The sequence below is a fragment of the Eptatretus burgeri genome, chromosome 6 (assembly GCF_056783735.1).
Source record: "Eptatretus burgeri isolate ZD-2024b chromosome 6, Ebu_testis_v1, whole genome shotgun sequence".
In the NCBI taxonomy this organism is placed as follows: Eukaryota; Metazoa; Chordata; class Myxini; order Myxiniformes; family Myxinidae; genus Eptatretus; species Eptatretus burgeri.
Window position 1 is genome coordinate 31445608 of NC_140966.1, and position 13097 is coordinate 31458704.

The following is a 13097-nucleotide window of genomic DNA, read 5'->3' on the forward strand; positions in this document are numbered from 1 at the left end:
GCTACAAAACAATTTAAAAAAAAATACATGCTTAGGAACTAATAAATTAACTTATTAATCACTCGTATGAAAAGGCTCAATCCACTATGAGACCCATCATATCCATGACCCTCAACACCCAATTGATGAACAATATCCAGAATGAACAGTGGTCGTTGAACCGTAGGGTGCATCTTGGTAAATGACATCTAGGGCCGGAAACGCCTGCAGTTGCAGACTACAACCCGTGCCTCGTACAGTATAGCGCCTTTTGTATTTGGCCCATTTTCTTTTCACTCGGTTATTTTACAGGTGACTTCGTCACACCGCAACACTTTGTACAAATGCATTGCATTAGTCTTGCATTGGTGGATGGTTGTGTTGCAATTTTGACTGCCCACTGTGAGGCTGAGCAGGCAGCAGTTTATCACGTTTTGCACTTGCCGCGATTCTTTCGTGCGATGTTTGCCTCTGATGTGCTGCTGGTTTTGTCGACTGCACGATCGAACGTGCCGAGTAGCTTAACCCATGCAGGGATCCTATTTATGAAATCGACATTAACAAGCTGCAGAGGTTGTATGCATATTTGTACAAGGCAATGCACGTTTTATGTTGCAGTTGCCAAACCCCAAGGAGCAATGGTTGAATGGCACTAAAATTTGAAGACGGTTGGGAATGTCCCTCCATGGATTGGGGCGATAGACGGCAAGCACCTTGTCCTTTGGACTCCCACTCGATCAGAGCGAACACATTTTTTATTCCAGCACGACAGCATTGTGCTTCTCGCCGTCATGCACACGGATGTTGCAAAGGCTAAATTTTGCAAGATGATGTTTTCAGAAAGTGAAACCTGCATGATGCTTGCCTGTGAAACACTTCCTGTGCATCCTAGACAGTGATGTTCTGCCTGATCATCACCATGGTCCAACCATGTATTCACGAGTGGCTGATGAGACCCTGTCCACTCCCCCACCTCCACCAAGCAAAAACTATACATCATGAAACCATACCTTAGTAATGCACAGTCTCTTGAGGAAGGATTAGTAGAGAATGTGGGTCGATAAGAGACCAATAGCATTTCTGCTGAAAAGATAATGATTTCTGCACATGCCCTCCACAAGAGGCTCGGTTTATGCAAGGTTGTCGCATGCCAGGACACTTTTGACACAAATCGATGGCTGTAATCTGTACCTAAGACTAAGAAGACAGTCGAAGACACAACTTGCATTGCAGCAACGAAGCAACGTGTGAAACTCCAATGGACGCAAATTCTGGGATGAATGAATGGAATAGATTTTATTTCCGTTTAAAAAAAACAAACAATTTTTTAACTTCTGAGGGCGCTGTTTCTCTGGCAATAGGGAATGATAGATATCGACAAGAATGCCTTGAGGGAATAACCTCTGGAACTCGATAGTTGCCTTGGGGACAGCTTTCACTTCGATTTTCACTTTGTTTAGCAAAATAAAGCAAGTCGGGAAATTAAAAAAAAAAAACACCGGGGTTTCGCCATTTCTGGAACAATAATAATTGTTGTTGTTGTAATGCCTCCGATTGCATGAATGTTTAATCATCGGTAATTGGTGGACAGAAATGGAGGGGGGTGGGGGTGGGGATGGTTGTGAGGTAGCTCGAGCCTTCATTGACAAATCCATTGAATTGTTATTTACTGCAGAAGCATTTATCGTTGTGCTATTGTTTTAGTGTCGATTGTTGTAATGTATCGCAGCAGCGAATGATGCCAGCTTCCATTATGAAGTTGAAGTCCATTGTATTTGTTATTTCGATTATTACTCAAGAGGCCTGGTCTTTCCAAAGGGAGATAAGATTGATTCACCACACAGAGAACTTTATATAATCTCAGAAATCCCACTGCCCTGCTGCTGCTTGAACCGAGCTGCTACACAATCTCCTGAATTGCTCAAAGCCTCAACTGGTTTTTGTTTGTTTCTCCCCAGTATGATATCAATTTCCCTTCAAAGATCTCCCATGGAACAACTCTGCCAAGCATTCCATGCTCTCTCTCCCAGGTTTACTTTTACATTCCATATTTTTTTCTAAACTTGCTGCTTCTCTACTGCATGAAATTACATTGCACAGTCAGGATAACAACCGATCGTAGTTCACAAGTGTCTGTTCTACATAAGTTATTGGTTTTTGCTTTTTTTCTTTCAAATTACGCAACAATGCAATATCACATTAATTTCCCATTCAAGCAAGTGTATGAACTCTGGCTATACAACAGATATATATTTCTGCTATCTCAACTGTTCTCGCTACCCTTACCAGAGGGTATTATCATGACCATCATCAGTATCATAACTAGGAGGGTACTCGGTAGAGCGCATACATCCGCCATGCAATGCCTGATCCATGAGAACATATCGAGCCCAATACATTTTTGAAATATCATGCTATACTGTATTATATCGTTTTTGGCCCTATCTCTCAATGGTGAAGAATCTCTTGAAAAACTAAATAATTGTCGTATCCAGATCCGGATTCGGATCTTCACCAAAGTCAAATCAATTCGTCCTTGCGACACACCCAACCTGTCCACCTAGTTTCGTCCAAATCCATCCACAACTTTTTGAGATATCGTGCTATATAATCGGTTTCGCCCTCTCTCTCAATGGTGAAGAATCACTTAAAAAATTATCAGATTCAGATCCGGATCTTCACCAAAATGGAGGGCACTCAGGAAATCCTCTCTCGGTTTTTTTTAGATGTCCAAACTGAGGTCTTCTAGAATCTGGAAAAGTAGATCAGGACCATTTTGGTTCACAGGCACACTAATCATTTGGGGTCCGATTGAGGGACTGCGGAAAAAAAAAAAAATTTGCAATTATCTCAGCAAGTATTTAAACTGGCAAGATTTTTACTGCAGATTCAGAATCTGCGTGAAAAGTTCACCTTGAACACCAGGTTTGGTGAGTCCAACTGAGATACTTTCGGAATTGTGAGGGAAAATACATTTATAGGAATGGGCGTGGTCCGTGCATTGCCGTTGGCAACGGGAAAACTAGAAGTGGCCAGATTCCCCTTAATATTGGGAGCTGGCTCAAAGCATTTCAGATCCTGTGTTTTCATACCTGTACCCAACCTTGACACAAGTGTGAGCAAAATCTCAGATGGTGTGGTCGGGAAATGTCACTTGCATTGGTTGATTTGACATGGAATGACCCAATACATCTGCCATTTTGGTGCTATGGTAAGCCTCCTAAGGCATCTTCGGAACTGTCATATTCACAGTGGTCATGCCCTCCCTATGAGTTTTCCGTTCAGTGTAAAACAAACTCAGCGACTGTTAAAAAGATCATCAAATATTGAAAGGTTGGAGCCGATCGGCGTCGTGGGCCTTGTGAAGGTCACAGTTTGTATAAGCTTCAGGCTTCTCGTGTCATGCTATGGAGCCAATGCAGTTGGAATTATCTGAGCTAGAAACCACTAGGTTTGGTGGGTTGTTTTTTTTCTTTTATACACATCACGAGTTCTTTTATAGTTCACAAGTGCCCTTATAACACCATCCTCATCCCTAATGGAATAAGATGAATGTGCTTGAGGCTAAAGGTGTGTGCCATCCCTTGGCGTTACACATTTCCCCACTTGCTGGAAAATTCATCAAACAGACAGACAGACAGACAGGATTGCAAAACCCCATCCTCCCACTACATGTGGGATGGGCTGAAAAATAAATCGTAATTTTGAAAAGGTTTTCCTAACAACAGCATCCAAACTGCTCGATAAGGCTAAAGGGCACCTACAGAAATGATGTCCCTTCGGACAGAACGGAGGGGGTTTCCCTGCAGAGCGAGCGAATGAAGTTTGTTGAGTGTTCCTAAGCTGCTGGGCAAGCTGCAGGAACAGAAACAAAACCAGTGTTTAGTCACACATTCAAAATGTGAGCACAGTGATAACATTATAGATTGAAATGACGATCACGACACGGAAATACTGCACAAGATATATGAACCTGGGAAGAGGGCCTTTTGCCAATCATGTCTGTGCTTTGTCTTCATCCTCAAAATAATGACAAAAGCTCTTACCCAGTGTTAGCTACGATGTTTTCCATTGTACAAACAAAACAATGTAGAATTGCAGGGAAAACATCGGAGATACACCACTAAAGTTTTAGGACACGTGTGTCCCTTGGTCCTTCCAGGGTTAATACCATCTTAACTATCCTACATTATTTAATCTCAGGCAATGTTCCCTGGTCCTAGCACTGTCTATTTGTTGAAAAAAAACTCATCTGCACTTATTTTGTGTGCACACTTCATTATCTTAAACATCTCTATCATATCCCCTCGGAACCACTTCCTTTCTAATGTATAAATAGCACATCTGTATTCATCCATCCATTGGGACCATACTCTGTGCAGAGTGTGGTGCTGCCTAAGCAGTCTCCTTGGCTATTGGGCACAATCCTGGACGGGTCACCACTCCGACACAGGATATCAGCATGCTGGTACTCATTTTGCTGACCTCGGAAGGATGACAGTTCGAGTTAACCCCACCTGGTATAAATTCAACAGTTGAGCAGGATTTGAACTCAGGACCCTAGGATCCCAAGCCCCCACCCTAATCATGAAGCCAACACCAGGCATACATCTGTATGATAATCCATAAAATGTCACAATGCTCATTTGAAATAGAAAGAAAATGCAAACTTCCTTCGGTGCAAACCCAATCAGGAAGAGACGGTGTGCTTCATTACCTGCCCTGGTGACTATCAAGTGATTTATTGGAGCTAATCATATCAGGCTATCCTCATCCGAGTAAGGCGCTGCAATTTCATGATTCGGATTATTACGTTTACATTATTACATTAGGCGCCGACATCAATGGCAATCTCACCATCATTTAATGAAACCGCACAATGGCTTCCTAAATGAACCATAAAATCAAGTGTGTGGCAAATTATAATCGATATGTTGCACACAAGCTATTCGCTCACCCTCAAACTCTCAACTCCATGAGTGTAAAGTGTCGATGACAACTCCACCTCATAAACAACTGAGTCAAGGCGATCAATGGAACTAACGCTCTGGCCCACAACGACTTGTCAATTCCCACCCCGAATAACCTGCTCAGTGAATTGTTGCTGAGATCTAGTCTCTGCAGGTCCTGTAGCAAGTCGATTTCAGAGGGCAGAGCCTCCAGCTGATTGTCCCTCAAGTCCAGCACGTTGAGAGATGACAGGGTCTCAAGCTGCTCCTTATGCAAGGTACAAATGCGGTTATTTCCGACATGGAGTTCCTGGGATGGTTTGGGTGTCATAACGAACGAGCAAACAAAAATCATTAACGTGCTTATGTGACATTGCAACTTTACCAATCAAAGAAGTCTCAAAATTGCCATCACATTCTCCATAAAGCTTGAGCGATATGCTGGTTTGCAATAATCACATCATGTGTGTGCTTCGTCATTGTACAGAACGTAAGTGGCTGTGTATGAAAGATAACCACTTAACTTGCTCTTACATTTTGTCTGCAGATACTGATATCAGTGAACAGTTAATATCGATACACACAGTCGAGTTTATAAGCATATTATAATGGGTGGCTAAAAATGATGTAATCATACAAAATTATGCATTGGAGAATGTATTGTTTATTACAAAAACATACCTGATTAAAACTAAGTTTGGATAAATTTTACTAATAGCAACTTGACTGAGATGCCAAGTACTCCTATAAAACCTTGAAGAGATAATCACTGCATGTACTAACACCATATTTACGAGGTTTGTTCAATCGCCTTTAGCTGTCGAGCCCGGGTTCTAATCTCAGCTTAGCTGTAAACTGTCATCTCGGTGTTTCACAGGCACGTTGATTCATCAATGTGTGTGCCATCCATTGGATAGATGTTAAACTAGGCATACTATCTGCCGGCATTAGTTCCATTCATACATCCTTTGGGACCACACTCTGTGCAGAGAGTTGGTGCTGCCTAAACAGTCTCCTTGGCGATTGGGCACGATCCTGGACGGGTCATCACTCCGACATAGTATACCAGCAAGCTGGCACTCATTTTGCCGACCTCGGAAGGATGACAGGCCGAGTCAACCCCACCTGGCGTTAATTCAACAGCCGAGTGGGATTTGAACTCAGGATCCGAGGATCTCAAGGCCACCACACAAACCATTAAGCAAACACCAGGCATGGCATTCGTTGGTGGACCTTAAATATCCCACGATGTCCTTCGTGAGGAGTAGACAAGCACCATGGTCAAATTAAAAATTCCTATCCTAATACTGCAGAGAAGGCAATGGCAGGTTACCCAGTACAACCCTTGCCAATAAACTGCTTCGGCGAAACCGACTCGAACATCACAATCAGAATCCTTCTACACCATTTCCTGATCACAAACATTGGCATGCAGAATAGTTACCACAAATCTGACCTGATACCCACAGGAGAAATGACCTGGGAATTTTGCCTGAACAGAATACACAAGTGAGACCTTGTCCACTGTGTGGGTTGTGTGACATCATTTTGACCTGCACCCTGCTCCAAAACTATAGAATGGTTCTTCACATCCTGGACTGGTAAGTGCTCACATGTGAATGCCAAATAAATAAATAGGCAAAATAAAGCATTTTCAATTCAAGCAACAATTGCATGCCAGCTCAGCTATTTAGATCCAAGTAAAACTAAACAAGAACTTGGATAAAGAGAATGTGTGTGTGTGTGTGTGTGTGTGTGTGTGTGTGTGTGTGTGTGTGTGTGTGTGTGTGTGTGTGTGTGTGTGTGTGTGTGTGTGTGTGTGTGTGTGTGTGTGTGTGTGTGTGTGTGTGTGTGTGTGTGTGTGTGTGTGTGAAAAAACGAGATATGTGTGATGGACATTTCTTTTGGTAAAGCTTCTCCCACTGATTTGTCATTATCTTTTGGTGGAAAATCCACTGTACTGTTTCTTCAATATTTATGTTTCTTATGTATTCGTGAAAAGTATGGGTTGGTTGACTGACTGCCTGGGCACAACTAAAGTTGTGGATCTCCTGATGTGGATCCATGACCAAAGTTGTGCATCCACCGTTTGGAGAGTTTCTGGGCTGAAAAGATCGAAACGTCGAGGAAGAACGGTGCTTAGCTGATGATGATCCACGTGTGTGTGTGTGTGTGTGTGTGTGTGTGTGTGTGTGTGTGTGTGTGTGTGTGTGTGTGTGTGTGTGTGTGTGTGTGTGTGTGTGTGTGTGTGTGTGTGTGTGTGTGTGTGTGTGTGTTTCAAAACTCCAAAATCATGAAACCTAGCGGCCGAAACTTGGCATGCGAACCAAGGGAACTCCAAGGAAGTGCACGAGTGAAAATTGGGTAAATTAAAACACTCCTTTTCAAAATAATTAGCGGCCTTATTTAATTGTCCTTCATCAAGGCTTCGTCCTTGGTCAGCCCCTGAGTTAGCATTCTGTCAGGTTCCTGGGATCTTAATTCACTATTTTGTTCAGTCTGCTCAATAATGCCTTAACTTGGAACAGTCCACAGTGGTTTCTTCATGATAAAGCACTGAAAAAAAAATTTCCCCACTTTCCTCACTCATATCATCAAATACTTCATCTTCATACCTACGAATCGCTGGATACATGGCAATGCTTATAAATGCTCAGACACCAGTGTTGGTGCTTTCATTTTCTTTCTGCACATGCGATAACCTCTAGAATCCTCAACTTTCACCAAGCTTCAAAATTTAAGCTGCAGAATTGAAATTAGCAGCAGTTCTGACTGCTAATAAAAAAGTGTTTACTTGTCCAATTCTGGCACTGTTGACACTCCGGGCGTCTCCAAATGTTTGTAGATTTATTTTGTTTCCACACGTTTTCGATCGCGAATCGCTTGCCAAGCCAGCACAGTCATATTAAACATCGTCCGGAGTGTCAAACAATGTGCGAATTGGACAAATAAACACTTTTTTTTATTATTAGCAATCGGAACGGCTGCTAAAATCAATTTCTCACTTGAATCCACCCTCTGCCACATCTTGAATTCACCCTATCTCTGATGATGAATCCACCCTCTGCCACAACATTCTCCATCCTTCAGATGGGCAGGCAGCAGCCTCTTCCCTCTCTGCAGGACTTGACAAAATCATGAGCTCAAACACTTGAAATACATATTTCAATCTGAACAAATCTCACACTTAACTCTGTCTCGCCGAAAGGACTGGCTGGCAAACCTTCTCATCTCCTTCCTAAACAAACAACTTGAAGTTCAGTCACTCAAACTTTTTGGCCTCACTATCAGCCATGTCTTCAGCAAACCACATTTCAAAGTTGGCCTCCAAATCCAGTCGCCAACTGGGCATCCTCCGTTATGCAAAATCTTTCCTTGGCACACCTTAACTTTTATCCACCGACAAGGCCTTCATCCACAGCTTTTTGGAGTACTGCTCTCCCCTCTGGGCTAGCACCCCTACCTCACATCTTACTCAGTTTGATGATGTTGAAACCAAGGCCTTCAAAATCGTTGGAATATCCTGCAATGAAGCTGAATCTCTGGGCCTATGACCTTCAAATCAAGACAGGTCGGTGGTCTCAGTTTCCTTTCTGTTCTCATGCCCTCTGTTCTTTCCATGCTGTCCCTTCACCATCAGGTTTCTGCAGGGAGCATGTGGTCTGTCAGTAACCCGCTTCTGGTGAAGCTCCCAAAATTCAGGATCACTACTCACCTCCACTCATTATTCGTGCCTCCTTTTTCCCCACCTGTGGAACCAACTTCCATATTTAAAATTTTTTTATAAATACAATGTCAAGGCTCGTAAAAAGAGCCAACACACATAACGTATAACAAGGGGAGTAGGAAGCACAAAACAGTGGGGAAGACACATGAGGAGATCTGTGGAAGGGAGAGGGATGGGGCAGGGTACACAGGGTAAACAAGATGGACACTACAGGGACTTAAAGGAAGGAAAGCAGGGAATTTGAAGGGAGTGGGTTTATGGTGGAATAACGGGATAGAAAAGATCATGGTTTTGGATGGGGGAAGACAAGAGATGGTGGTGAACAGCTATTTTGAAGACCTGGAGGGAAGAGTGGGATTGAAGAGTGTGTAGGAGTTTGTTGCAAAGGTGGGGAAAAAGAGGAATGAAGGTGAGCATTGATTCTTGATTTTGGTAATTTTTGATATTCTCTTCAATTGTCTCATTGTGGCCCGATCCGTTCAGTGTACTCATGTTAGTTCTTCCACGATCCTAGACTATGTAAACAAAATAAATAAAGAAATTTTTTAAACCTCATTTTTTCCGAGAGGGCATCAAGACAGATGTTCACCACCATCTCAGATCATCCCCCACCCACAACCGTGACATTCTCTTTCGTTCTTGGTAATTCCTTGGAAAAATCAGAACTAGTCACAACCTACAACAAGGCCTTTGTCTTTAGCTCAACGGAGTCATGCTCTGCTCTACTCTACTGGCTGGTGTCCCAGCATCACATCTTTCTCTCTCCTGGAGTTTATGGAATCTAAAGCTCCAAATTCTCCTCTGATGAGGCTGAAGCACAAGGCTTCTTACGCATACAGCACAGATGGGTTTGTGGCCTCTTTTTAGGTTTGTTAATTGCTTCTCCAGGTTTGCTCCATCTGCATTCTGACCCTTCCCAGCTCATTATGCATGCTATTTAGCCCCCGTTAGACTTAGTCCAAAACGGGGACTTATGGATTTGGTCTTGATTTTCGTGTCTGTGCGTGCGTGCGTCCACAACCATATCTCAGACATATATATGGACCAATTTTATTTGTACTTAGCAGAAAGACAACGCATGATGGTATACATATACACATATTTCTCCCCCCCTCCCGACATCAGATCCAAGATGGCTGACTGGTGGCCATTTTACAGGTAACTAAAATTCCAGGTCGAACACGTGCTTAACCATTTATCGGACACGCATTTACCGATCTTGTTCAAACTTGGCACACAGATAATAATGAATGATGGTTTACATAAGCACGTCTTTTTTTCGAGATCAGATCCAAGATGGCTGACTGGTGGCAATTTTGTTCCTTAAATGTGTCCCCAACCATTTCTCAGACATGCATGGTCCAATTTTGTTCAAACTTGGCACAAGTATAGTACATGATGGCATACACGTGCCCCTCACTTTATTTTGTGATCTGATCAAAGATGGCTGGTAGACTGGCGGCCATTTTAGTTGTAAATAAATATGGGCTAGCCCATCAATTCCAAACAGCAAAATTACTTAAACAATGGGGGCTATGACATTTCATGTCTGTTTTACTTGTTTTTTTTTTTCCAGTAATCCCCTACAAGTTAAAATCAAACTATCGGATTACTGCCCACCTTCACTCTTTTGTTCCTCTTTTCCTCCTTTTTTGGAACTTCCTTTCAGAGGGCATTCAATTTCACACTTCCGTCCAAGGCTTCAAAAGCAGTCAGTGCAACATCTTGTGTCATCTCCCATTCCTATATGTGATTATTTATGCTACCCCCATTGACTCTGCAGAACACAATCCTCTTTCAGGTTACTGTGCATCATCCACTCCTCCCTCTCCTCTTTCCCTGTTCGTTCATTCATGATTTGCTTGTTGCATCCAACTGTTCCTCGTTAATTCCTGTGTCCCCAATTCCCATACTGCAATTATGTTGCCTTTGCACACACTCACATTGCTCTTCCCAAACCCTAGATCCTCGACAATATTTTTTTTACAATAAAACCTATGCTATTATTTAAGAGACTTAATATGCCAACAATATATGTCGTATTTGACCATCACACGTTTGGCCATAAAATAATGCAAATTTTAACCAGCAGATTATAATCGAACCATGCATAATTATGCAACTGTCCTACTTTAGAATGTTTTGTCACAGTATGCTTCAATGAGATAAACAACTTGCCAGAAATTTTTATTTTGGTTCAAGTGTGACTGGGTGTGTGCAAATGAACATCATATTTATGGGGACTGTATGTGCATTATGCCTGCTGTTTGAGGGGGAAAAAAAAACAAAACAAAAAACGAACCTTGATCTTTGTGCAGCCAAGCCTAGGCAATGAAGACAGCTGGTTTTGTTGCAAAAGCAGCATCTGAAGGCTAGGCAATGTTCCTAGTTCTTCTGGCACAAAATCCAAGCAATTCTGAGTGATGTTGAGCTCTTGAAGGGCTGTACCCAATAAAGAGAAGCAGAAAAGAAAAAAACAGGTGGTCAGGGGGAGTGTGGGTAGGGGGGGGGACATGTGCTTACTCCATCACATTTGTTCATATCGATGGATTGCTAATGATGTAGTTTCCTGTATTTGCACAGGGCAAAGGCATTTCAGTCGACCAAACTATTTCTGTACAACTTTTACAAACAAGCTTGTGGGTTTAAGTGAAAGCAGTTACACTTTGTGCCGTATCCAGGTGATTGAACTGGCTCCGATTGGGAGGACAGTCAATATATAATGTTCCCATAATGACTATAGTTTATAATGACAAAATATAGCATTCCTATAACTTGTGAAGTCCCTCAAATGGAGTAGTTGTCAAGGAAACACCAGGCAGGGAGTTCAGGGAGTGGCAATTCTCTGCTGAGAACAATCAACCTGAAATAATAAGTTGATAATAATAATAATAATAATAATAACAATAATGATAAAAATTTAAAACAATTTGACACCATGCCAAACTAAAATGAATAATCTGAAATTTTGTTCTCTTTCAAATCGCTCAATCAATGGCTTCAAAAATAATTTTGAAATCACATATGAAAGTATTTGGTGTTGATAATTCTTGCAATAATTTGAGGTCGTGTATATTATATTAGATTAGATTTTAATGAATACCGAATTGTATTTGGAAGATCAGGCTGGTATTGAAGCAATCCTGAACAAAGATTTGGGGTGACAAGTCGAACAGTTTCACACCTTGACGAGACCAATGAATTATATCACGAGGTCATTCTCCCAAAACGAATTACCAGTTTTGTATGTAAAAGGACGTTTGTAATGAACCTTGAGAGAAAAGTCAAATATTTAAAAGCAGAATAATTAATACTGTTGTGGTGCCGGGTTCGGTGGCGAGGACGACCGCGAGATGGAGCAGTTGGGCCGTCTCCCACCGAACACTGGAATTAAAGGTCGTAACCTTCGGATAACTCCGAAGGTCACGGGTCCCTTCGTGGACCGTGGACGCCAATATTTTGACGGCGTTGGGGTAGGGTTAATTGTCTAATTCCAATTTACCTAAGTACCCACGCCGTCTAACTACCGGGGAAACCACACCCTCGGCCGACTTTGTCCGAACCGAGTCCCTATTACCGACTCGGATCCGGCGTAACCGAGCGGGGATTGCCAAAGCCGCGCCGGACCAAATGAACAATTTACGGCCCAATCAGCCTCACCAATTCTCCAGCCCGAACCATGCTAGGCCAATGAAAGAAAACACGGACAACGAACTGGAACATTTAACAGGGGTTTATTTATAATAGGGAGGGAGACACAGAGCAGAGTTATCACGAATATGCAGGCAATGTACAGTGAGCAAAAGCACTTGTACAATTTCTACTTACAGGACGGCACCACCACAGACACACACACACCAAAAGAAAATGGACCCGTATTATCTTTATTTCGACCCTCGCAGCCAAGGGGATAGAGAAGCTGGAGGTCAGAGTTTGGTCGGTACCTGGCCGCCTCGTGCGGTTTGGCCCGTGACTGCAGGTATGAAACTCGGGGTCGTCAGTGAGCCCAGACACGGTATAGCGGGGTCCAGGGTCGCTTCTCACAGAGGGCCAGTGGAGATTGACGGCTCGGACTCCCGGTTATTGCTCGACAAAATGAGAGATGGAAGTCGACGGCTGTGCAATCGTCAGAGGACCAGCTTGAGACACGGCAACGACGACCACCAACAGCAATGGCGACCCCTTTCTTCTCCGACAATTCCAACCCAACTCCAGCGAACACTCAGGGGAGCCTGGCGATTCTTGTCCCTCCCACGGGCAGGGTGGGGACATCGGTCCTCTGAGGTAATCTTTGTCCTGATTGGACAGGGTTTCGTGGGGTGATATCTGTCCCCCTCTGATTGGACAGGGGGAAACCCTGCCTTTCTGGGGCGGAGTCGGAGCTCTGAGGTAATCTTTGCCCTGATTGGACAAGGTTTCATGGGGTGATGTGCTGGCCATCC

General features: G+C 43.0%; 1 protein-coding gene across 2 annotated transcripts in view; it reads right to left on the reverse strand.

The window, feature by feature from the left end:
• Positions 1 to 13097, reverse strand: part of LRRC40 (leucine rich repeat containing 40) — a 53389-nt gene that overhangs the window by 13155 nt on the left and 27137 nt on the right. For both annotated transcript variants that reach the window (XM_085884473.1, XM_085884474.1), the window contains exons 6-8: positions 10958 to 11097; positions 5066 to 5238; positions 3744 to 3834 (exon numbers count right to left, since the gene is read on the reverse strand). In XM_085884473.1, coding sequence (XP_085740599.1) covers positions 3744 to 3834; positions 5066 to 5238; positions 10958 to 11097 — 404 coding nt within the window. The remainder of the gene's footprint in view (positions 1 to 3743; positions 3835 to 5065; positions 5239 to 10957; positions 11098 to 13097) is intronic.